General features: G+C 37.0%; 1 protein-coding gene across 29 annotated transcripts in view; it reads right to left on the bottom strand.

Annotated features, from left to right (window-relative positions):
- The window catches only part of NRXN1 (neurexin 1), a 790,728-nt gene that overhangs the window by 435,867 nt on the left and 330,172 nt on the right, over positions 1–24,689 (bottom strand). For all 29 annotated transcript variants that reach the window (XM_069850390.1, XM_069850392.1, XM_069850405.1 and 26 more), the window contains one exon: positions 1,165–1,287. In XM_069850390.1, coding sequence (XP_069706491.1) covers positions 1,165–1,287 — 123 coding nt within the window. The remainder of the gene's footprint in view (positions 1–1,164; positions 1,288–24,689) is intronic.

The raw sequence follows: 24,689 nt of genomic DNA, 5'->3' as shown, positions 1-24,689 counted from the left end.
TAAGAAATCTGCCCTGAGGAGCCAAGGAAATGTGCATTTGTTCTAGATGCCATAATTTATTCAGATCTAAAGAGCTTCCTCTAACTAGAAAACTTCCTCAAAGTAGCCTGAGTTGCACTTAGAGCAGCAAGGTGATATTTTTCAGTATAGTTTCTCCAATTCAAAATTTTAATTTTCCCTAAGGAAGTAACTGGTTTAGGACATTCGCTTTCTTGAGACAGTGAATCAAAGCATCATGACATACACAGACTAAATTTTTGCTTCAACTCTGGAAGATCTAATTGTAATTTATAACTCTGGAAAATATGTTTTGCAGCTACATGAATACATAGCAATTATTTTTTCTACCAGTGACATGGTCTTCGGTATTCTGCTGAGGTGAAAAGGGGCTACTAAAAAAGATGTCTGGCTTTTAAAAACCCATTAAAATTGTTACAATTTTAACAAAGCTTAAAATCAATGACAAAAGCAAGCTAATATTACACAAATAAAAATATTAAATAGCTAACACAAAATCAGGCACATTGTATTGGGCAAGGAGTCAGGACCACAAGCCACATCTGTTGCCATTAAGATGTAAGCCTTATCTTTAACAGAACAAAATCAGTGTCTTATCTATTAACATTTCTGATAATATATTCATAGGAGTATTTTTCCAACATCTGCTAGCATTCATGTCATGTTTTCTCTCCCATCCTGACTGCTACTTTAGTGTCTGAGAAAAACTTAATATTTAATTATTGAGGACAGATGATGCAAGATTTAAAACACAATAGAATACCCTTCAAATGCTTCTGAAATTCTTTCTTACAGCATTGGCTTAGTGTTTAACCTCAGTATAAATTCAGTGTGTTGCCAAAAGCATTTTACTTGCCTTCCCATTAGTGATGTATCAAATGACTTCTCCCAAATTACTGTATAAAAACATTCATTTAAGTCAGCATGAAGGTTTTCATTAATTCCAGAAGCAATGCTAGAGTAACATTAATATAAAGTGTAGCAGTGCACTTGTAGTACCAGCATTTCAAAATGTGTAACAAGCATTTTGGATCTTACCCAAGCCAAGAAAAAGGCATCTGTTGCTTTCAGCTAAAGGCATTTTACATCTGTTATTTTTTGACTTGTGTTTCCCCCCAGTAACATCGAGTCCCAATGCCACACTACCTGTCATGGCCTGCTGGTCATCCACCATTAACTTTAAACTCTTTCCTCGCCGGACCACACGCACTGTGTGCCACTCATTATCATTGAGGTTATAGCCAGCAAAAAGGGTTTCTGGACCTTTGCCTGTAGGATATGCCAAACAGTCAATTATGCAATCTTTAAATCAGTTTACATGTGAACCTCACAGAGAAAGACAGAGAGAGAGAGAGAGACAGAGAGACTGGCTGGGCAAATGTTAAAACTCACCAAAAGTCACAGCAAGCAAGAAAATTACAAACTATAAACAAACCTCAAAACATAGAGCTGCTATGTTAAAATACTTCTACTGTATATTTAACTATATAAATATATCGTATACTTGATGAACCAGGTTGTCATAAATAGGCACAGTCAACATGGATTTGTTATGCACTTCCCAGTCATATATAAGTCATATACATAATGCGATAACTGCATCCAGAACAAATTCAGCACATGTTTACACGACTGTATTTTCCTTCCTTCATTACAGTTTCTTCATTACAAGATAGCTTGGGGAAAAAGTACAAGTGGTAAATGTGTGTGCATATATGTAATATTTTTCTCAATCTATGTCAGCTTCTCAGCCTATGCTTGTTTATTAGGACTTCTCAGAACATCATCTATTACCTTTCCATCCGGATGACTCATTAATATTCAGATCTAGTATCTTCTGACGTTAGTGAACCTTCAAACTATTCTTTCCTTTTCATTTAATGGATACCTTTTTTTCTAATCTGCTATTTTTGTAAGTGGTGCAACAATCACTTCTGAAGCAAATATAATTTTATGTATAGCACAATGTACTTGCAATAACCAAAGTATTCACAAATCTAGGAAATGGTATCTTTAATACCTAGGAAAAAAATTCTCATAAAGAAATCATTATTGAAATTGTCCCTTGAACTCTTAACCACGAAAAGAAACAAAGAGAGAAGCACCCTGACTATGAACTACCATTGATATGAGTAGGTGATTGACCAAACGCGGCACCAATCAATCAAGACTTGTATGCTCAGACCTGAGTTACTGGACCTATGTGGTGACTGTCCAAAAGGTAAAGCTCATCTACACTTAAAAAACTGCATACTTGCAAAAGAGAGACCTTCCTGGCCTGTTTTTTTGGGTCCTGTGGCAGAATGAACACTGCCGATAACTAAGAGACATATAATAAAGTAAAATCTGACATGAAAATATTAACGTTAAATTGAGGCAGACTATTATCTCCACTATGTCCATCAGGATGACTACATCCCATGAGTCAGCCTTCTTATAAAAAGGCTGTCTCTGAACCTCTCCCACATCTCCTTTTGGATTCTTCTTCACGTAGTCAGGCTAATTGTGATGGATGAGGTCTATTAATAAATTGGTACTATATGAGATTGTCTAGAATCAAAGCCTCTCTGACTTCAGGACTGCACAGAGAAAAAGAGACACTAGTATACTGAGGTATACATTCAGCATATTGGACAGTTTTCATCCGACTTTTTCCATTATCTATGAGCATTTTTTTAATTGCTGCTGGTTTACTGTCCTGCTTTTACATGCAATCTTCGCTAATTTGAGCATGTCAAGGGAACTCCAGGAATAAAAACTAGCCACTGCAAAGGCAGTGAGACCCTGATAACATCCTGTTGCCCTCTCTCTGCCTCTGCATTGCCTCTAGGCTAGGAAAAGTGTGCAAAGCCACATATACATGTACTGACTGGTGTCAACCACCTGCATGGTTCTCTTCCTTAAGTGCTTACTTTCTTTGACAAGAGACAGACCAGTTTTGCATAAACCTTAAGTGAACAATGCTGTCTTTGAATATGGTGCTATAGATGAAGTGAATACTGTTCTTTAAGCAATTTCTATTATTCTGTATTCTACTTGGCTCTTCAATGAAAGCAATTTCTAACTAGATTTGAGAAACAAGGAAGAGATTTACATTAATGCTTCAATGATGAGAGTAAAACTCATAGTGAGAGTCCACAGAAATACATCACTTGCTACTGTTTTAAATGTTAGCCCTTTTTAATTTGTTAGTCCAACTCCTTTTTTTAAAAAAATTGAAGTAGTTGAACTATTTAATCTCCAAAAGACCTGAAAGCATATGCAATTTTAATTTGCTCTCACATTTACAACACTGTAGTCTCCCTTTCATGTAAAGGTGCTTCACTGTATATAAATATCAAATCCAACTTGCCTGCTGACATTTATACAGGCAAATATGACTATTATCTTTTAATTATTAGGTACCTGTAAACTCTTCCTGTTGCAAAACTAAATGTATGTTTTCCCGTGTATCTGTCTATTTCCTCTGCAAGAGTACTCCTAGTGAAAAATCAGGTCAGAACTACTTGTAAGCTGCCTTTGTCCCCAGTGCACACAATCCAAAACTGGGCGGATGGGAAAAGGCCATGAAAAGGACGAGCTCGGGTATAACACGCTATGGGATTGATGCACTGAAAGCAGTCCTGGCACTGTAGAAATTTACTACAGTGGCTGATAAAGAGGGTTTTCTTTCCCGAAGCTGATCTCTAACAGGGAAGCGTATTTATGAAAAAACTTTCTAAAGCCTTAAACACAAAATCATGTAGGAATCCCATGATACCACGTGAGCACAAGGACTGCAGAAAAAAACGTCTTAACATACCATGTGAAATGGCACAGGCCAACCTCAAACATAGTTTATATTAGTACCTTCCTCATTGACTTTCAAATATATTGACCTGAAATTAATTTTAACATGATATTATTGAGACCCTAACATTTCAGGCTCTTGTTCTGTCCTCATTTGCAGTGCTCTTGTTTATAGTGAATCTACTATAAATCTAAATTCACTAAATCATAAGGTCTTTCTCTGACCTTATGCTGATCTGATTCCACATCAGTTAAATCAATCATAGCTGCAGAAAGTGCTATTGTATTTACATAAGAATTGGCATATTGCCACTTTTGGGAAGGCTGGGGTTTTTTTTTACCCTCTTTTCTTTAAAAACATTAAATATCTCCCATAAGAAGAAAAGCAAAACCCTAATAAAAAATAATATTTACATTTTCTACAGACTGATACTACTCTTCCAACCTTATGTCCCTCCATTCCCTCCTATTTCCCATGGTCTTGTGTCCTCACTTTTCTCTCTTTATACAGGACACAGTTACTTTGCTCCATGTAACCAGCACCCGCTCACTTTCCAAGATGCTGATTCTCTCAGATATCGATACCTCCATTGTAAACCTTTCCTTTCAAAGACAAGTTGTAACCTGCAAAAATCCACTAAGTATCTCCTCTTGCTTAAGTACGACATTTATTATCAACATCTATGTTCAGCTCTTTTGTTATTTAGAAGTCTTAGATGACTACAAGATTTTATGCATTCCTCTAGTGGATGGATAGCATCAAATAAAAAAGTATGGGCACTTTTATGGCTCCCTGAATTTAGTCATAGTCCATCATGTCAGGAAAAGTTGCACATCCATTTAAAAGCAGATAATTGCTTGCACAACTATCTTTTCACATGGGAAAATACAGACCATCAGCCAGTCAACAGAGGTACAAACTTGATGATGCAATTCATTATGAACTAGAACGTATAAAGGTAAAACCCCAAACATCCTAAGCTACAGCTTTACTTAGGCACCCAAAGTTGAACTAAGTTTGCTTTCAGCATCTCAGCTAGAACTTATCTGCCTTTGGTCCTTTTTGAAGTTAAAAGAAAAAAGCAGAAACCTCCAAAAGTAAAATCTCATTTTAAGAGTGTTGCATATTCTAAATGTCTCTGGAAATTCCCATTCTCTTTACAATCTTGTGAGAATCTGTTCAGCTTAATTCAAGCACTGAAAAGTTGGTGAATTCAGATGAGTCTGTTAATTGATGGTAACACCCACACAGACTCTTTCTGTTAAAGATATCTATATATCTATACCAGTTGTCTAAGCCAAACACAGGAGTTATTACTGGCTCTTACAATGATATCAACAACCATCAAGGTATATCCCAAGACACTATTCAAACTACCTTGGAGCATTCAATTCTGTGTTCAAAAGTAGATATCAAAAAGGAAGTACCACAAGAAAGACAAAGTATAGAGAGAACAGCAAGGGAGACTGGATGGTTCACTGACTCCTAGACCAATGTATAGAAACGAAGTCAGTTACAGGTAAATGATTACTATCTATTATTGGTCAGTGTAAGAAATGTCAGTGGCTTCAGTCTAGTTTGATAACCATGCAAAATACATGAATCAATATTAAGTAGCATTTCCCACTTGAAATTTGAGCAAATAAATGGACACCAAGAACACTCCTCTTAATAAAGAATATCACTTTGAGGTCAGGGATGTCAGGATTTCAGATGGAGTCTTACAGCTAAAATAATATATACATATTAAGCTGATTTGTAAAGACAGCTAAGTGGCTCTGAAAGACACTGATGAGTGTTATTGTAAATACATGATGCAGAAACAGAAAAAAACTGTACCATTTCATTTATACTGTTTTTCAGAGTAAATCTAACATGCCTATAATCCAAGCTTCTAGTCCAGCCAGCCGCCACTCTTACAGCCCTGGTCCAAACCTTGTGAGGCACCTATATCACACAGCAGTCTGCAGCACAAAAGTGGAGAAGAGACTCCTCCACAACTTGATCTAGAAGCACAAAGCAAATAGAGGAATGCATCTTAACCTTCATTATCCTTTCTTATGGTTGTTGGCTGCAAAACCAATTCTGGTCTTGCAAATCACTCATTTGAAAATTTGAATTTAAAAAATCAATTACAATGGTGAAACAACTGTATTTTAAATAACTGTATCACCCTGAAATTCCCTGACTATGCACATTTCTTACTAATAAGAAATTAGTTACCTTTTAAAGATCGATGATGTGCATCACTTTATCTTTTAAAGCTAATTGATAAATTAACTTGAGAAAGTCTTAATGCAGGTCAAAGAAATTGTCAACTATATTTTATTCCTAACAGATTCAGAAACTTCCACAAGAACAGCATGTTCACCAAATCGTATGAAGCAAAGCATCTCAGTCTGTGCTGTTTGATCAAAATGTTCTAGCCCACAATAGCTTTATTACAGGCAAAATTGCTTTTGGCAACTCTTGTAAAGAATTGGCAGTTTAGGGTACTTTTATTACTTTTTAAAACAAAACCTGACATTTCAGAAATTAAAATGAAGGAGATTAGGGTTGCTAATATCATTCATTAGCCTTTGTTTCAGCTGTAGAACAGATTTGCTCATTTATTTTTGGTAACAGAAATATAATATTAAATCAGTTTCTCAACACGCACTCAGATAGAGATGCAGAATGCTGGATGAGGTACTTTTCAAAACTCTACTACTCCCTCTACATGAACAAACTACAGACAGACTGTATTGAATATTGATCTTGTTCCCTGGTAAGGAAAACCAGCACAATTATTGAATGTACCGTGGAAGAAAAATCCATAGAATGATATGAAAAATGACTAATCCTGGAATCCAGAACCATATTCCGATCTGAGGGCACAAAGTTTTATATAGACATTTGCCTGTTTCTTTTCTCTTTTGTTGTGAACTTGCTTCCCCTGCCCATGATCTGAGCTGCTCAGTATTGCCCCTCTCCCACCTTTGTCTACCTTTTACCTTAAGCAAGCTATTTCATTTGGAGCGTGATAGCGCATATACTTATCCAATAACTTCTTCAAAGCTGGGAGATACTGTCAGTGACACTTAAGTGTATAAATAGAGCCAGTGGATCAAGGCAAGAGGGCAGAACATAGGCAGATCTATTAGTCTAAATTAGATCGAAAGATTCTTGGCGTCTGTTAAGGAAGGTGCTGGTGATAAATTGCCATCTTGTGAAAGCCTGTTCTCCACACACACAAGGAGGATCAGTACTGAATTTCACCAAAATGGAAAAAGAAACAAACATCAGAATGTAGCAAATTTTTGAGTTGCAAGACTTGGCATCTAGACTTTCCTGACACATCAAAGTATTTGTAGAACATATCCACATGCTCTCAGAATTGGGAAGTGTGCTTTGCTGGTTAATAATTGGGTTGAAGCATATTCTGTGAAAAAAAGGGTTGATATTGCAATTACAATTATATGTGAATTCAGAGTATATGAGAGGACAGAACTGATTTTGATACTGCATTATGAATTGTCTAAGCCAGCTACAGACATTTCTCAACACATTACTTAAAACATTCATTGTTAGGAAGCAGCTGCATTTTAATTCAGTTTTGTAAGTTATTTTCTGTCTTCTTGGAAATAATGAAAGAAAAGTATCTTTTTAAAAGCTTAAACCAGAAGTCAGATAGATCCCTGTATTTTTAATTAGACTGCAGTTTCCTCTTTCATACTGTTCTCTATAGATCCTGGCTATCAGAAAATGTGCTAAAGTTACTAAAGGATTTTAGTATGCTAAGGCCCTGAACTAAAACACAAAGTCAGTGAGCTTGAAACATCCAGTTGTTGCTTTTCCAGCTCACTGCAAACATTCTTAGACACATGTTCAGAAATGATGTTAAACTTGACAGCTGACTTTGCTGTAGGTAAGGTGAGAGTAAACTTTCAATACATGGCAGTTCTGTAATTTAAAGCAAGCTTCCGTGCAAGATTATTTACTGTTTACTGACAGTAAAGAGGAAAAAAAGAAAAAAAAAAAAGGTGCACTTGCAAAAATCATGCAGACTTACAAGCACACCGTAGGGTCAATTCCTGCCTTGAGTCATGCTAGCTTGCTACATTTTTTAAAGCACGTCCAAACCTGGTAGTCTGGATTGGGACTGAGAAAATTCACTTCCACAGACAATTTGTGTGAGTTCTAGTAAGTCCTGATTTATTTTTACCTTAGTTTGACATGGGTGCTATAGTAAAAATAAAACAAACCCCAAAGATTTTAAGCTGAATATTTTTAAACATTTTTTATTAAATAAGCTGCACTTAAAACAAACACTTCCATGTGAACATCTTCAGTCACTCTATCTAAGCTACTGCAGTACTTTAGGAAAGCAATTGGTTCATAAGCCCAGTATCTCATTTTCGCATCCAGCTCCTCAGTTCCTAGAATACTCCTGTACTGAGAAAAGGTTTCAGAAGTATGGACAGTAAGGGAAGCCAACTGGGAAGTCTGGCCAACAGTAAGCAAAGGGACTTAAAGAACCTAGATTGAGTCACTGCAAAAACTCTCCTAGACACACAGTGATATTGAATAATACAGTGGAGGGAAAACACAACAATTTGGCTTACCAACAGAAATCGCTTCTGTTTTAAAGGTTAATCCACTACAAGGTGGTGTATTGCACAAGGAAGAATAAAATTGGAGATTTTAATTCATTTACACTACCAAAATTCTCTCATGCAGAACACATGTATTGCAGATGGCTTGCTTATACTGAAGATTTCTTTCAATGAAAAATCCCTTTCAACACATATTTAACAAAAACTTCACAAAAATGGCAAAGAAAAGAATGGCTAATTCACGTGGAATTATTGGTGGTTGCTTTCTTTTCTCCTATAGCAGGAAAAGGACTGAACATCATAAGAACTGACTTGGCAGCTCCTGTGCAAAATAGTACAAAGACAAACAAGAAACTTTTATTTTAAGCAACATTGGAATTCATTTTGGAAATAAAAAAAAAATGAAATAGTCATTGTTCTGATGCAACTTTAATGGCATTAAGGATGTCCCATATTCATTAATTCTGAGTGAAATCAGAGTTTTGTTAATAGTACAGATTTGTGAGGTACAGACTTAAACTGAGGGGGAAAAAGTGATCTTAAGATGAGTTCATTTTCTGCATTCCCAAGAAGAATTAGAGTTTAACCTCTGCAGACCCACCATTCTTGTCTTGACCCCAGGCCCTGCAAAGCACAAAAGCAGAAACACACACATTCCTTGTTCTGGATACCTAGTAACAGCAGGAAAATCCTTTAGGCTTTCAAAGAAAAGGAGAGCAATACACCTAGCAATCTCCTCTTCCTTAGACATCATCTCTACAAGTTACTATTCAAAGACAGTGCTTGAGCTTCCACAGGAACTTTGTTGCCTCCTCCAAACCCAAGAGGTCTGGAGGAACTCTGACTTGGAAGAAGGATTTCACCATCACACAGCTATCCAAACAGCCTTGATCATCTGGACCTCGATTGCCAATCAGGACAATGCTGTCAACAAACCAGTAAATCCAAGGAAGACTTGGATATAGAGCTGCTACAGGGAACAGGGGAGCAGCCACCTAAAGCAGATCTCCAAGCATCCCTTGATGGTGCAGACACCCTTGATGAGTTTGAATAACCTGTGCTACCGTTTTCTACTGTTAAGCCTGCCCTTTCTTTCCACTCCAACACAACAAAGGAAAACCAACCTAACTTACAGTGATCTTTGCAGAAAATATTGTACACACTTGATATTTTTTGTTCCCCTGAGATAACTGGAACTTTTGTTGTACTTTGTTTAGATTATAAGTGACAACTGGAAAGCAGCAGAAACAGCTTTGATCACGCATTAGCCTTTCTGACTTTGATATTGACTGTGCCCATTTATATCAAACCATGGCTGTCAAAACTCTGAAGTACACTTAAAAATTCTCCATAATTGACCTTTTCATAAAAAAATACTTTTATATTTAGGCAAAAACAAACGTAACAGGAAAAAACACTTAAAATATTTCATTTTACCCTTATAACTTGCACATTGTGCTTAGGAATAAGCAAATTGGTACCTAGCTGGCCCAGAAGGGAAAAGAATTTGGACTGTGATTTTATTTTAAGAATAAGCTCCTCTTAATTTACAGGTGTCAACTGTAACAACTAAATCTCACACTTGGAATCTTTCTTTTCTTAAAAAAAACTGAAAGCACTGAAATATAACATTTAGCCAGGTCAAGGGTAAAGAGAATAATATTTAAAGAGTTGTAATTGCTTATTATTATTTAAATGCTTTAAAATATTTTTATCTTCATCATGGACAGAAAAGTACAATTTCTTGACAATGCTTATTCTTGGATGCTTCTGTGTAGGCAGGAGTCAAGCAAGGAGCATTAAAATAGACATTTCAGATTATTTCCAGACACTGTAAATAGATAAACACAAGGGTGATCCCTGTTGCATAAACAGATGCCAAGGATGTTCATGGTGTGGGATCGGTCTCTAATTTTTTCTGCCTCACACAACAGATGACATGTAAGGCCAACTCTTATATTCCTGTATCTTCTTAAACTGTTCCATAAAAAGACTGCATACCCACGCTTTGTCTGATTTGTGTACCTCTTCATCGCTATGCCATGCCATTCCTGCTCCATGTTTATCCTTGTAGAGCATCATCACTACAGTACAATAGTTCATGCATATACTTAGATCTTTTCAGCTTAAGAGCCACCAGGTCACCTGTACCAGATTTAAGATTCCTGATGTTCTCAATGATACTAGTCATAAGGCGCTCAGCATATTTACAGCAGCAGGGTCATAAAAAATGAATAAATATCTTAAGATTTCAATGCTCCAGTACTATTTAAAAAGAGTAAAAAATATTCATGAGCATTTGCTTAAATCTTTGTCATACAGAAAATCTCTTTTTGAAGGAAAAAGACCCTGATTTTTTCAGACTGAAATTGTAGACAATAGTATAAATATTCTTTAAATGTTTCTTTTGATTTTGAGTTAGGTCTGATATTCCTTATCCACAAGAAACCAGTCTGAATACTAATTATCAGGGAATCTGCCAAAGTCTCCTTATAAAATGAGCATTTCTTTAGACATACTTTTGCAGACATGCAAAAAAACCCCAAGACTTATGTACTATGTATTTATTACAATAAAGATTTTGTTGGTAACAAAAGCACTCAAATGTTTTAGATACTGCATATGTTTGAGACAGTTTGCCTTAGGTCAACATGGCATTATATTAAACACAAATTGTCAGCAATTCTTCCAGCTTCTTCATGTGATTTCTTACCCAAAAGGCCAGAGTGTTTTTCTTTTCTGCAAAAATGGCCTTTTTCTGTATTCCACATCAACTTTTTCATGCTACGTTGCAGCTGCTTCTTAATCTATTACTATCCCAGACATATATTTATGGTGCCTAAATGAAACTGAAGTTAGCTGTGACATCTGCAATAGTGAGTTCCAGTTTTACTTTTTCATTTTTCACTTGCAACTCTTTGAGAATTACATTTTGTAACTGTGGTTGCTCAGGCATTTGCATACTAACAATACATGCAGTCAAGCACCTTTTGCTATCTAGTACATCTAGGCTGTTGCACGTTCTGTCTCTTGCAAGACCACAACAAAACCAGAATTACTTTTAAGGCTGAGTACATTGAATTGATTTCAACATTGAGGGAATCTCTCAAATGTTCTTTCACAATTTGATATAGCTTAAAGGATTGTGCTCAGTGTCAGTAAATGACAATTTTGTGATTGAAAAAATCAAGTCAGTTTCTTGACAGAAGTCCCTGTTTGTACTTTCTTAATGTACACTCCGTATCTTGGTTTGTGTAATCGTAACATATCAGGAATACACATTGGAGTCTTTTCTAGCTAGTGCTGCTTTTAGCCAATCAGCTTGACAACTTACTCCCTAAGTGTCTTGTATCACCTGCAAAATGTTAGCTGAAGATGCAGGAATACTTCTTCCCCTGAAAGCCCGTGGGGTACATCTACATTGTTCCCTCTGAGGAAAGAGCATACTCGCTTTCAAGATGCTGAAGCATTACATCACAAAAGCACACGGACAATTCAGAGTATGGCAGCAACACAACACAAATTAAACAGGTAATTTTCACCTATACTCAACAAGTGTAGGACTGTCGCGGTCGGGGCAATCCACGACACATAGAAGTTGTGAGCCAAAAGACCCTGCCATGTCTTGTGTCTCTGTTGCAAGGGCCCTGCAGCAGAAGGCACGGGCAATTTTTGTAGCACAAATACAAAAAGGTGGAATTGTGGGAAACCTCGGCTGGTCCAGGGAGTCAGAGTGTGTGAACTTAAACATTGGCCTTGAATAGATAGATGCCCATGTATCCTTGGAGAAGTTGGAAGGCGCCAAGAAGAGCTGAGTAAACAAGATTAGGAAGCTGCCAGGCCGCAGGTGGAACCACCCAGTTATGAAGTTACAACTGAGACGGAGTCATCCAATTATGAACTATCAGTCTTTAGCTAAACCAATCATGCATGGATGCGCAGCTCGAGAAGGGGTATAAAAAGTCTTGTAAAATCAATAAAGATGTCCTTTTGCCCACAACTTCTACGTGTCATGGATTGCCCCGAACGTGACATTAGACTTAATTTTTGAAAGACTTCCTTAGATATTAACAAGGATACTATCAATGCCTGTTATTCTTCATTTCTGATCTGGTTTCCACAAGTCACGTATAAACAGTTCATGGCACGTGAGTGAAAAGTGGAATTGTTGACTTACCTATTTGGTCTTTCCTTTCCAGACAGATTCTAGTGTTAGCAAGAAAAGACTTGTGATATTTCTACGTACACACACTTCATTTCCTTGGAAGGAAATCTCACCAAATATAAAATGAATGAGAAATAATACCAAAAAAATAGTATAAGCTACACGAACCACAGCTCCCTCTTTTCTTTAATAGCTTTTTCTCATTCCATGTCTTGGTCTTCAGCTTGTGTCTTGTTGCTTCAGTACTACCTAGACAGATAACTGCTGAAGAATTCTTTGTGCACTTCCCAAAGGGGACTGCATCTCAGAAAGCAAACTTTATCTTGATGTCTCAACTCAAGAGAGCAATATCTCCTTTGAGGTGACTTGTCTGATGGATTGAAGAATAGACATCAGCTGGAAGGGAGCATAAGTTAACCTCTTGACATGCATCCAAAAATAAAATGCGCTTTAACAACTACCTGAAGAGAATTCATTAAAGTCATTGTCAAGAAGATATAATAGGGAAGCAGTTACATGGTTCCAGTAACAAACTACTGAATGCTTAAAATGTTATGATAGATATTTCATGCATTTTAATAGACATAATGCAAAATGTACTAGGTACAAAGGAAGTGTTTTTAATATAAGAAACTGCTCATCAGCGACAGGCACTGAGTAGATGTTTTTAACGCTATTAGCTCTTCAAAGAAAAAAAGCACATTGAAAAATGAATTACTGTTCTTATGACATTAATGGAGAATAATACAGCAGCTAAGTGCTTGCAAGACTGCTTCATCAAGATTGGTCTTCTGCAATGATGACTTGCTGCAGAGAAGTGAAGTAATGATAAAATAGCCCACCTTTTTGAAACAGCTGAAACTAATCCACACTTACATGGTATTTTCTGCCAAGGATTTATTCCAGACTTGCAGCACTACAAATGTATCTGAATAATTTTAATTTATTTTAAGTTATCTTGGTGCCTCTCCTTTTTTCCTTTCTTTCTTTGATTGAAGAAGAGGTAGTCAAACTTCCCCTAGGCAGCTTGGTTCATTGCACCAAGCGGAGAAATAGGATCTGATCTGACTCTCACCAAAGCTGGTTGCACATTTATTTGATGTAGAAGTGGTCTATTCATAGCATCTATTAATAGGAGAGGGACAGACAGAAACTTGGCAACTCACCTCAACATATGTTAGACCTACTGCAATGCTCACTGGTTCTGCTAGTGAGAACCAGACATTCCCTTTCACTCTCTCTGAATCTGTATTTCCTCTCTCCATTTCTCTTACCTGTGTATACCCATTTCATCCAAAACCCCTCAAATACCAGTTACAGGGCTGGAGCACCTCCTCTGTGAGGACAGTTTGAGAGAGTTGTGCTTGTTGAGTCTGGAGAACAGAAGGATTTGGGAAGATCTTAGAGCAGCCTTCCAGCACCAACAAGGGCTACAGGAAAGCTGGGGAGGGGGTCTTTACCAGAGAGTGCAGCGATAGGACAAGGGAGAACAGTTTTAAGCTGGAAGAAGGGAGATCTAGATGACCTATTAGGAAGAAATATTTTCCTGTGAGGGTGGTGAGGCACCAGCACAGGCTGCCCAGAGAAGTCACAGGTGCCTCATCCCTAAAGGCATTCAAGGCTGGGCTGGATGGGGCTGTGAGCAACCTGATCCAGTGCAAGGTATTCCTGCCTATGGAAGGGAATTTGGAACTGGATGGGTTTTGAGGTTGCTTCTAAACCAAACTGTTTTATGATTCTATAACAGTAAAACAGACGGCTGTCAGCATGTGATATATTGATCAGTAAAGCAGTATCTTCCTGCAGAGAGATGGCAATTTGCTCAGTTTTCCTTGGAAAGTTCTTGAGATAAGCACAACAGCATTGATTCAGTAAGGTATTGAAGTCAGAAAAAATTCCTTTTCATATTCTTATTATACTTACATGCTTTCTGAACTGAACTATTAATGATTTTAGTATCTTTTAGGACAGATTTATTTCGAAAAAAATAATGTTTCTATAATCTGAAAAAAATCTGTTCAAACTGCAAGGAAGTCTACTGTATTTCTCCACAGAATTCTCTTTTGTAAGCACTTCTAAATGTTTTCCACAAAAATATTAAAAAATGAGCATCATGACAGCATTATTTCTTAGAAAAGGAAAGTGCTAAGAAACAAATGAGGAAGAATGTGAGAAGTGAAAAGAGGTATTTATACAAAAAGTCTGATGGTATTTCCAATTTGAGTAAAAATTTGGAAGCACTACCAACTAAGCAGTGTTGAGTAACTGTTATTTTAAATTAATACTGAATGCTAACAGTGGTTTTATTTTTTTAAAGAGCTATAGACCAAGACATCTTGCCAGTAAACTCTAGTTAATAATTTTAAAAAATTATTCCTCAATCAGTACATATGAAATAGCTAACTAATGACTTATTCTAAGTTGACTTTTTTGTCAGTTAATTAAGAATTAATTTTTTTGAGAATGTATTGGAATATTGGTTTGTGTAATCTGATGCCATTTGAGTGGTATTATTCTAATTTTCATAGACTCTGATTACAAAGTTTAGAATGACTGTATACAGCTGAGCTCATGATAGATTTGTATATTATTTTTACTAGCAATTTCCTATATGCTCTGAATACAGGGTAAAAATTAATGATAAAAAGATTAGGAAAAGAAGCTGAAAAATAAAAGAAGAAATGGTCCACAAGACAGAAGCTGCTATCCTGAATATTATACCCGAATTCTGCATCATCTTGCATTCTGCCTTTGACAACAACCACTAACTGATTTTTAGAGAAGAAGGGAAAAAGTACTAGAGAATTTCTCCCTGTTTGCTGCCAGCTTCTAGCATCTGGTAGGTTACAGACTTTCTGACCTAAGGGTGCATCTAGATCATTAACTTTAATACCAATAACAATCTTTTATTACATTAAAAACAATCTGTTTGGGAACATGAGTTCATTCTTGCCAGGTGAGTCTAGAAGTCTAGCAAGCCCAGCAGTGTGTTTTTGACAGCAGCTAAGAAAAGCAGAGCTACTTTACAACAGTTACTGCTCTAACACAGCCACAGCTTCCAGTAACAAATACATTAGAAACTGCCTTAGCACAAAAAGTCCTTGGTGCAGTTCAATTTCATGCTACTTATTAATTTATTTATGCTTCTTATGGCTGTATAATCCTATGTAAAAATATACCCAAATTCTCTCAGGTATCTTTTTTTTTCCCCCTAATTTGCCAAGCTGCTCTATGTAGGAACACCAATCCACACTTGGAATTCTCCCTGTTGCTCCATTTTTCCTATTCATCTTGAAGAACAGGAACTAAAACCATATGAAGCATTTGAGATGTGGATAAACAATGACTACACAACAGAATAATGCTGTGTTCTGTTCTAGTCTTGCTACTAACACCCCTTGGGATTTCTGGTCACTTCTGAGCACCGAACAGTTTTATAAGAGCTATCTACAATTACTGCACAATTTCTTCAGCTCAGCACTAACTGACTCCACAGCTGTGCTTACATAATTAAGGTTACTAATACTTAACGCATACTGATATTTAATTCTACCTACTATCCTACTATCCAGTCATTCAGCGTTTTGAAACCCCTCAGAAAACCCTCACATGCAAAGTTTTTTTTTAATAGTCTTACTGCATCTGCAAAGGCTCTCATCTCAGTGTTCCTCCTCATGTCAATTATTTAGGAATATGTTGGTTGAGATTCCTGTGGGAGCAGCTGATAGTAGAGCTTTATTGTGCAATAATGCCACTGCAGACCTGTTCACTAACATGAATGGCATTACATCAGTGTCTATATTTTCTTCTCCAGAAGAAAATAGTATTCAGTTGCTTCACAACTACTGATTAGAATCACAGAATCATAGAATAGTTTTGATTGGAAGGGACCTTAGAGATCATCTAGATCCTTCCTCAACATCCTCACACGATTAGACTGCAATATTCACTTTCTGTCATGAAAAAAAATGGTGAGGATAATTTAAATCATCAGTCCTGAAATTTTAAGTCATCTTGCTTTTCAAAAACTAAATGAGAAAAACATAAAAGTAAAATAAGAGAAATTTAGGACCTGCTATGCTTGAAAAACTGAATTTCTACTGGTTCTTCCCATTAAAATAGTAGAAAGGCTCAATCTACTTCCAAAAAGTCTTTTTCTGAAAGACTTGATAGGATAAGCATGAGCTAGACAGACACAACTCCCTTGCATATAAATTAGGATTTATTAATTCAAAAAAATCTGTTCTTATGGATCCAGCACATCCTGGAGGCTGCTTTGTCCCTATGGGTAAAATGAGAGACTACATGCTTGCAGCAATCTTTCTTTTCCCATCATCTAAGAATCTTCCTGTCATACTTAGTATTTCAGAGGATCTCCTGCTCCCTGCTCCCATTCAGGAGTTCAGGCTGAGGGTTCAGAGGGAATGTCACTCAACTCCAGACCACGCCCTTGGGCTTTCCTGGTAATACCTTGGGGCACACCAGTGCTCAGAGCCAGTTGACACATGACCACATCGTGGTCCTCACTCTTACAGCCTCACATATATGCTAAATTGAGAACTATCTATACCTGTAAAATCAATTTTACACTGAAATATCACTGATGGAAAGTCTACTGCTTTTAGGCAATCCTAAAGCAGTTTATTTATGTTGTAGTGCTAAAAAAGTGACTCTTTATCTGAACACATACTTAATGATTTTTTCACCCCCAATTAAGGCAATGATTATCTTACGATTATTAAAATTCACTTAAAGAACCATATGTTTAAGCTTTTACACACCACTGTGCCTTGAGAAAGCCATAGACTTGATTATTGAGGCCCTCGTTCAATCAGTTATATCTTTGAAGTTCCACAAGTAGTATGTGGGACTTAAAGATAAAAACAAGATGGATGAAAAGAGTGAAAAGAAAGGAAAGAAGCACACACACAAAAAAAGAACATCTGTTTCCTAGTAAGACAACTTGAAATGATATTTTATTGACAGCCTGCCAGAAGACTAATGGCAATTTTCCCCTCTGCTAGCTAAGAAAAACAAAACACAGATGAGGTTTTATAAGCACCAAGTAGAATGCAGGCACAGAAATAAACTTTATTGCTGTCCTTCATGCAGGCTGGAAGCACTGATAGAGTAAAGCCTTCAAGGACAGCTGCTGGGGATTGAAGGATTTGTCAGTAGGGAGATAGCAAATACGATAGACCCTTAAATGGTCAGCCAGCATAAATGGTCAGCCAGCAAACCTAAAGCCCTTGAATGAAGGTCTGAGCTTTTGTTTGGTATGTTAATATGATAATTCTCTCCCGTGCCCGAGCTAAGAATGTTCAGGCCTGAGCTGGAGGGGAACTTATGGATGTCTCACCAGGGGCATCAGCAAATTATATATCAAGGAGGTTTAAACTGGATATTAGGAAATATTACTTCACTGAAAGGGTTGTTAAGCATGGGAACCATGTGCCCGGGTTGAGTCACCCCCCCCGCATGCATGTATTTAAAAGACAAGTAGATGTGGCACTTAGGGAAACAGTTTAGAGGTGGACTTGGCTGTGGTAGGTTAAGGGCTGGACTTGGGGATCCTAAAGGTCTTTTCCAACCTAAATAATTTTGTGATCTTCTTCAACATTTCTTTACACTTAGTTAGTTGATTCAAATTTTCCTATATCCTTTATAAGTTCAAGTCGGGTTTGTTTTGTTTTGGTTTTTTTTCCTCTCAAAAACTATGACTAGATAAGGAAGGGGTAAAAACAGCTGCCTTTTAGCTAACTTGAGGATTTCCCTTCACAATTTCTGTGTTTACCAAAGCAAATATTTTACCTAAGAAATCAGTATATCACAAGACTGATTCATTTTAACTACCTACTAAAGGGGAGAGCTCACACTCAGAATACACTTTCACTGCTACTCTCTCAGAATCCTCTCTCAAACCAAGCTACAACCATATGAAATTTCACAAAGAGCCAGAACACAAAACAGCTTCCAAACCTTTGTTATCTTATGTGAATGGTCAAAAAGAACAGCATCCCCTCAGTCGGCATCTCCTAACAAGTACCTTCTTCTTGATACTCAATGGCTTTTCCTCAAGCTTAAACCTTCCTAAAAATGGGCCTCTGACTACTTCTGGGTTCACCTTACAGCTTATTTCAGGAGCGAAGGAAAATATTCATGATGTGAATATAACTGAAGATGCAGACATTTACCCAGACACCCCTCCAACATTTCCCTAGTGATGCCTGAAATATCTTCTTTAGCTGATACAAATCAAGCATTCCATATCTCAAGAAGCAATGTTCCTGCCTTTCTTTCAATAACATGTATTTTTTGAGGATGTACTTCCCTAGATGTAGGCCAGAGGATTTTGGGACAACGTTAGTTGGCATTGTGGAAAGAAGCAACCCTCTCTTCTCTACCAGACGTTGTTTTTCTCCTGTCTCTGCACCATTCCTGCCTCCCTCCTCTCCTGTTTTATTCTACAGCAGATGGTGTCATGTAATAAAACTGCTCAGAAAACTGCACCAAGTTAAAATGAACTATTTTGTTAATAGGTCACTTCTTCATCCAAATTCTGCACAGGAACACTTGGCCATTTGTGCTGGCAGCAAAGCAATAAGAAATGCAAAAGCGGGATCAGCAGACAGGAGAAGGGTTAGAACACACAATTCTAAAGTAAATGACAAACTTTTGAAGAGACAGGTGAAATTCTGCAGCACAAACACCAAATAATGGGACACAGCATTGAACTATGATCAGCATTGGTCCTACTGGATCCCTTTGCCTCCTTAGCTAAGTTACCGTTCAAGGAGTAGAGGTGGCTTTCACACAAATGGAGCATTAACATCTACCAGCATCTGGGAAATGTCTGCTGCATATTCCTAAGCTTGCATTCAAAAAGCAAAGTCACACACCTTGCCAGAAGTACTCCCAAGGAGCAGAAAGAGGGTTACAAGTGAGGGGAATCAGCTACTGCTTTTGTCCAGAGCAGGCAGGTAAGTAGGCAGCAGGAAGAGGTGAATGGCTTGACCGTCACACCTCCAGTAAGCCAATTAATATGATGGGCTTTCATAACATAACTTGTGCAGCATCATTTCTTTTCACTCTATATAAGAGAAAATGAGGAATATCGAATGGGAATGTTATGGGTTATCCCTTAATCTCTGTAGTCCTCTTAATTACATTTATACACATTATTCTGCTTTGAAATGCAACTTCTGTTTCCTAGCCTGGCTGGTTTCAACCTCACTTCACAAAAGAGAGCCTGAAACAAGATACAGGATGGTATTAGTGCAGCTTCAGGACTAAGGAGTCCAGTGAGAGGCTCTGAGTAAAGTAGCAGCTGTCCTTTTTTTGTATGTTTTTCAACCCCTCCCTTTAATTCAATTTAATTGATCATTTCTATCAGGAACCAGTAGATCATAATCAGAACTTGACTGAAAAGAGCCACATATGTTTTCTGTTTTGTTGCACAGCAGCTGATCCTGTTTTTCAGGGAATCATGCAAAAAGTGGTCTTTAAAGCAATATTACTGAATGAGAAGCAATCTGTGACCCCATGTTCTAAACCTGCAAAGTTCAGCCAAAGCTCTGAAAGAATTATTTATAAATTTTTCAAAATTTGCACCTGAAACAGAGGGGAGTCTTTGACTCAATTTGCAGTGAAAGTACCCTGCTGATATGCTGTGCTTCCTCTACGGTAAAGCCCTAGTATATTTATAGCAGGCTGCCAGACATACTGAATGAGAAAATGATCAAATTCCCTCAACACAATTCATAAGCACTGTACAAGGAAACAGGGCAAATACAGCATCTTATGTTTTGGGGGGAGATACACTATTGTATCATTTTAATGGTTTTCTTCTGCAAACAACAAAGAAATGAAGTAATAATGTATTCTAAACATACTTTTCACCACATAGTGAGAAATTAATGCACAGAAACATATTAGAGATTTGCTCATCAGCACAACTGAAGCCTCTGGACTTTGCAGCACACTGCATTTTTACAAGCAGTAGCTTTCAAAAAGATGTATAATCTTCATTTAAGCTTTCCTGCTGCTTAAAATCTATGTGAAAACTGAAAGTACACTGTAATTGAACACCAATGCTGCTGTTCAATACAAGTAATTCTCCTTTTATTTACCAATAATCTGACATAGCTTCTTTGTTATGCTCTAGATTCGTAGGATACCTTAACAAGGAAAAGATGCTCCAGTAACAGATGTTACATATTTTAGACAGAATAATCTAATATAAGCAGTTGTAATGTGAACATCTTTAGAATTGCAACACTTGAATAGAATGGACATAGAAAACAGGGAAAAATATTAAGGACTGCATGGAAAAATACAGAATAGAAACTGGGAGAGACAACAAAATGAAATAAGAAAGAATATAGAGCATGGATAAAGAACTACGTAGATATAGAGGAGGGATGCATGCAAACCCAACAAGCAAAGGGGAAGGACAAACAGAAAAGCCTCAAAGCCCAGAAAATAATTCCTAATTAGGAAAGGCGGGCACCCAGCTAGCAAAGCTAGTCAATACATTCCCTGGGGAACGTTATCCATATATATACTGCCACAGTACTCTCTGCTTCCTAACCTTCTGCAGTTCATATTAATTTCTTATGACAGTCCTATATTTGAGTGCAAGTTAATTCAGTGGGATTACTCTATGAATTGCTGCTTTCACAAGTAAAACTGCACCACAGAACCAACCTAAATCACTCCCACCCCAATGTGTGCCATGAGTTGAACAATTTTTACCATGCAGCATTCAAAAAAGTATAATTCTGCATCTTTTCATATTGAAAAAATATATCTGATTCAGAAACTAAACCCATCTATGTACCAGTTAACATTATTATTTGTGGAATGTATCAATTAAATATCCTATGGTCCTATTCTGACGACTAATATAAAACTGTAGACAATTTATTTTCAGAAATGATAGCAATGCAAAAAAAAAAACCCACAAAAAATTGAAATAACATGTAAGACTGTGAAAAAATATCTACATATATGTACATTAACCACAGCGGCCTTTAGAGTTATGGGCACTTGGAATTTCTCAGATGTTAGTGTTTGGGAAGCATTAAAACTGAACAACCCCCACCCCCCCAAAAAAAAAACCTCAAAGGAATTTAAATTAAGATTACTGCCCTTAGGATTGCAGTAGTGAAAAATATGGAAACATAGCAAACCTTTATTTGTTCACAAGCCGTTCAAAAACTCTTATGGATCTGCCATGTAAATTTTATGGGATGAAGTTCTGTCTCTAAGCAATTCTAAGGAAAAAATTCCATTCAATTCAATAGGATTCACTGCTGTTTATGACTTATGCTTTACAGTCCATAAACAGTTTTAAGCTGAAAAAGGGGAGAGTTACATGATTTCTTAGCAAGAAACATTTTCCTGCGAGAGTGGTGAGGCAGTTGCACAGGATGTCCAATTCCTGGAGGTGTTCAAGGCCAGGTTGGATGGGACTTTGTGCAACCTAATCCAGTGGAAGATGTCCCTGCCCATGGTGGGGCAGCCATCCAGGTAACTGGATGGGCTTTAAGATCTCTTCTACCCATTAAAAGGTAGCAATTACTTCCTACTCTGAAATAGAGAAATGTATTTATTTTATTTTACTGGCACTTTCACTTAGGCAATTTTTAAGAATTAGTTCATCAATTTTGTATATAACATAAGAGGTACACAGCTATACACTTACAGTTCGTTGTACAGAATGAGTAGCCTCAAGAAAGCTGTGCATTCCTCCTGTTTGAATCAACATCCTTCACCTCAGCCTTATTTTTAAATGAATCCTTCAGACTATGAAAACTAATACTGAAAATATAGCAACCATTTTTGTTCATAACATCAGTTTTCCCCTTTCTCCTGATGTCAGCCTCAACATTGACCTATGTGTACATGCAGTTTAAAAGGACCATTTATTTCACTGCCTGACAGACGACTTTGTTTTATAAACTTGTTGGTCTGAAGAACAGAATGAAATGTTCTTCAGGTGGTGAGCATTCTTCAAGGTTGGTGAGACACTGGCACAGGTTACCCAGAAAAGTCATGGACCCTCCTTCCCTGGAGGTGCTCAATGCCAATTTGCATGGGGGTTTGAGCATCCTGATACAGTAGTAGATAACCCTGCCTATGGCACGGGGGTTGAAACTGTATGGACTTCGAGGTGCCTTCCAACCCAAACCATTTAATGAAGTGAATTCAGGATGTACAAACCCAAGATTTTTGCAATGGTATTTTCTGATTGACACGAGACAGCATTTCTAGTGCTGTAAGGTTTTATAAAGATACCAGTCTTCTACCCTAGCACAAAGTAAGAAGAATCTGACTTTAGCATGCCACTCAGATTCATAGAAATGACATGAACAGTCTCCATAATATTTTTCCGGAGACACAAGCTCAGTAGCCACCTGACATTTGACTAACATGTTCAAACTTTTAAAAACTCTATGTTTTAAACAAGGAAGACCATAAAAAAAGCCACCTCTTCTGCCACACAGGGCAACAGCTAATGGCAAGGGAATGACAAAGTGTAGAACAAATTGGTACCGAAACCTCATCCCTGACTAGCCAAGCACTGGTGCTTTGATCCACCGTGAGCAGCAGACAGGTTTCAGACTGCACTCAAGGGAAAGAAGGAGGAGGAGGTAGGATACTTTATTCACTTGGTTTGTAACTCACTGTCAAAAATAAGGTGTTCCCATTATTATTTTCCTTTTTTTCTCTCAAAAAAAACCCCCAAATTAAACAATGTTTTGTTTACGTTTGGTTTTACATTTTTGCTTAAAGTACTCTCTCTGCATTCAAATCATATCTTCATCCTGATCTTAACTCTGTTGGTGGCCTATCTATAATAAATAGTACTTTAGTCCCAACAGTGAAATTATATGAAGATGACCAATTTCAAAGCAACAGAAAAGAGAAAAAATGAAAATAAGTTTCTCAAATACGAAAATCAGCTTTACTTCTACCAACATAAAATCAGGATTGATATGCATCCAGCTCTCAGCAGACCCCAAAAGAGAGATGCTGGACTCATATACACGTTAGCAAATCAAGACTCAAGTTCTGGAAGCTGTTGCTGTGAAACCACTTGTTTGTGTTCCGCTAAAATCCATTATACTGCCTAATATAGAAATATCTTCTAAGGATTGCTTAGAGCAATAATTCTTCATGATCTTAAAATTAAACTGTAGAAATTGCTGATGAAACCTTGCTGATGAGAACTGCAGCAAGTGCTGATAAGAAAGCGGTGGGGTACTTACCGTACAGCAAGCTTGCAAACATCTGCTCTGTACACAAGCACCAAAGGGAGAGGAAACTACTCATGAAAGTTCAGTTCTAATAACAAAAAGGCTATGAACAAAATGTAAAGAAAAACATCTTATGAGTATTTGATACCAAGGAAATTTTACAGAGAGGTTATGCTTCTCTTGGATGAGAACCAAGAAGTACTCAGAATGGTTATCCAAATCAGTATGTGTATTTCTCTTGTTTACAACCCTCTAACTGAAGGCTTCTTACTTACTGTGCATTTGCAGGTTCTCTTCTGATCCAAAACTTGCTTAAAAATGGAACTTAGAAATCATTTTCCTTTATTTTTGACACTTCATTTTGTCCAAAAGAGATTGAAAAACCAAAACACCTATTGTTCTGTGGCTTTATTACTGTTTTTTTCTATGTTAGTAATTTCCTTTTCAGAAAGACTTCCTAATTTTATTACAGAACTTAAGAAAAATGTAGTATTGCTTTTCCTAGTGAAAAATGAATTTACCATTGGCAGACTAATTCAATTTCTGCTCAAAAATGGTCTTATATTTGTAAATCTTTTCCTACTTGGGACTTCATCATGAGGAAAAAAACAGTGTCCTGGGACAGCTTAACTAAATGTGTCTGAGGTTTTTTTCCATGATCTTATACATTTTGGCAATGGACATATTTGGCAATAGGAAATATTTGTTTTTATAAGTGAAGAATTTAATTTTCTATTTATTTATTCATTCATTCTATACAAGGACAGTATATTTATTCCACTGTCCCTGCAAGAATTTCCTTTACTGTATGGAACAGTCTGCCTGGGTTAAAGCTTAGATTAAAAGTTTGCCCACCAAAA

The sequence above is a fragment of the Phaenicophaeus curvirostris genome, chromosome 2 (genome assembly GCF_032191515.1).
Source record: "Phaenicophaeus curvirostris isolate KB17595 chromosome 2, BPBGC_Pcur_1.0, whole genome shotgun sequence".
Taxonomy (NCBI): domain Eukaryota; kingdom Metazoa; phylum Chordata; class Aves; order Cuculiformes; family Cuculidae; genus Phaenicophaeus; species Phaenicophaeus curvirostris.
Note: the sequence above shows the minus strand (reverse complement) of the source record. Positions and strands in the feature narration are given on the sequence as shown.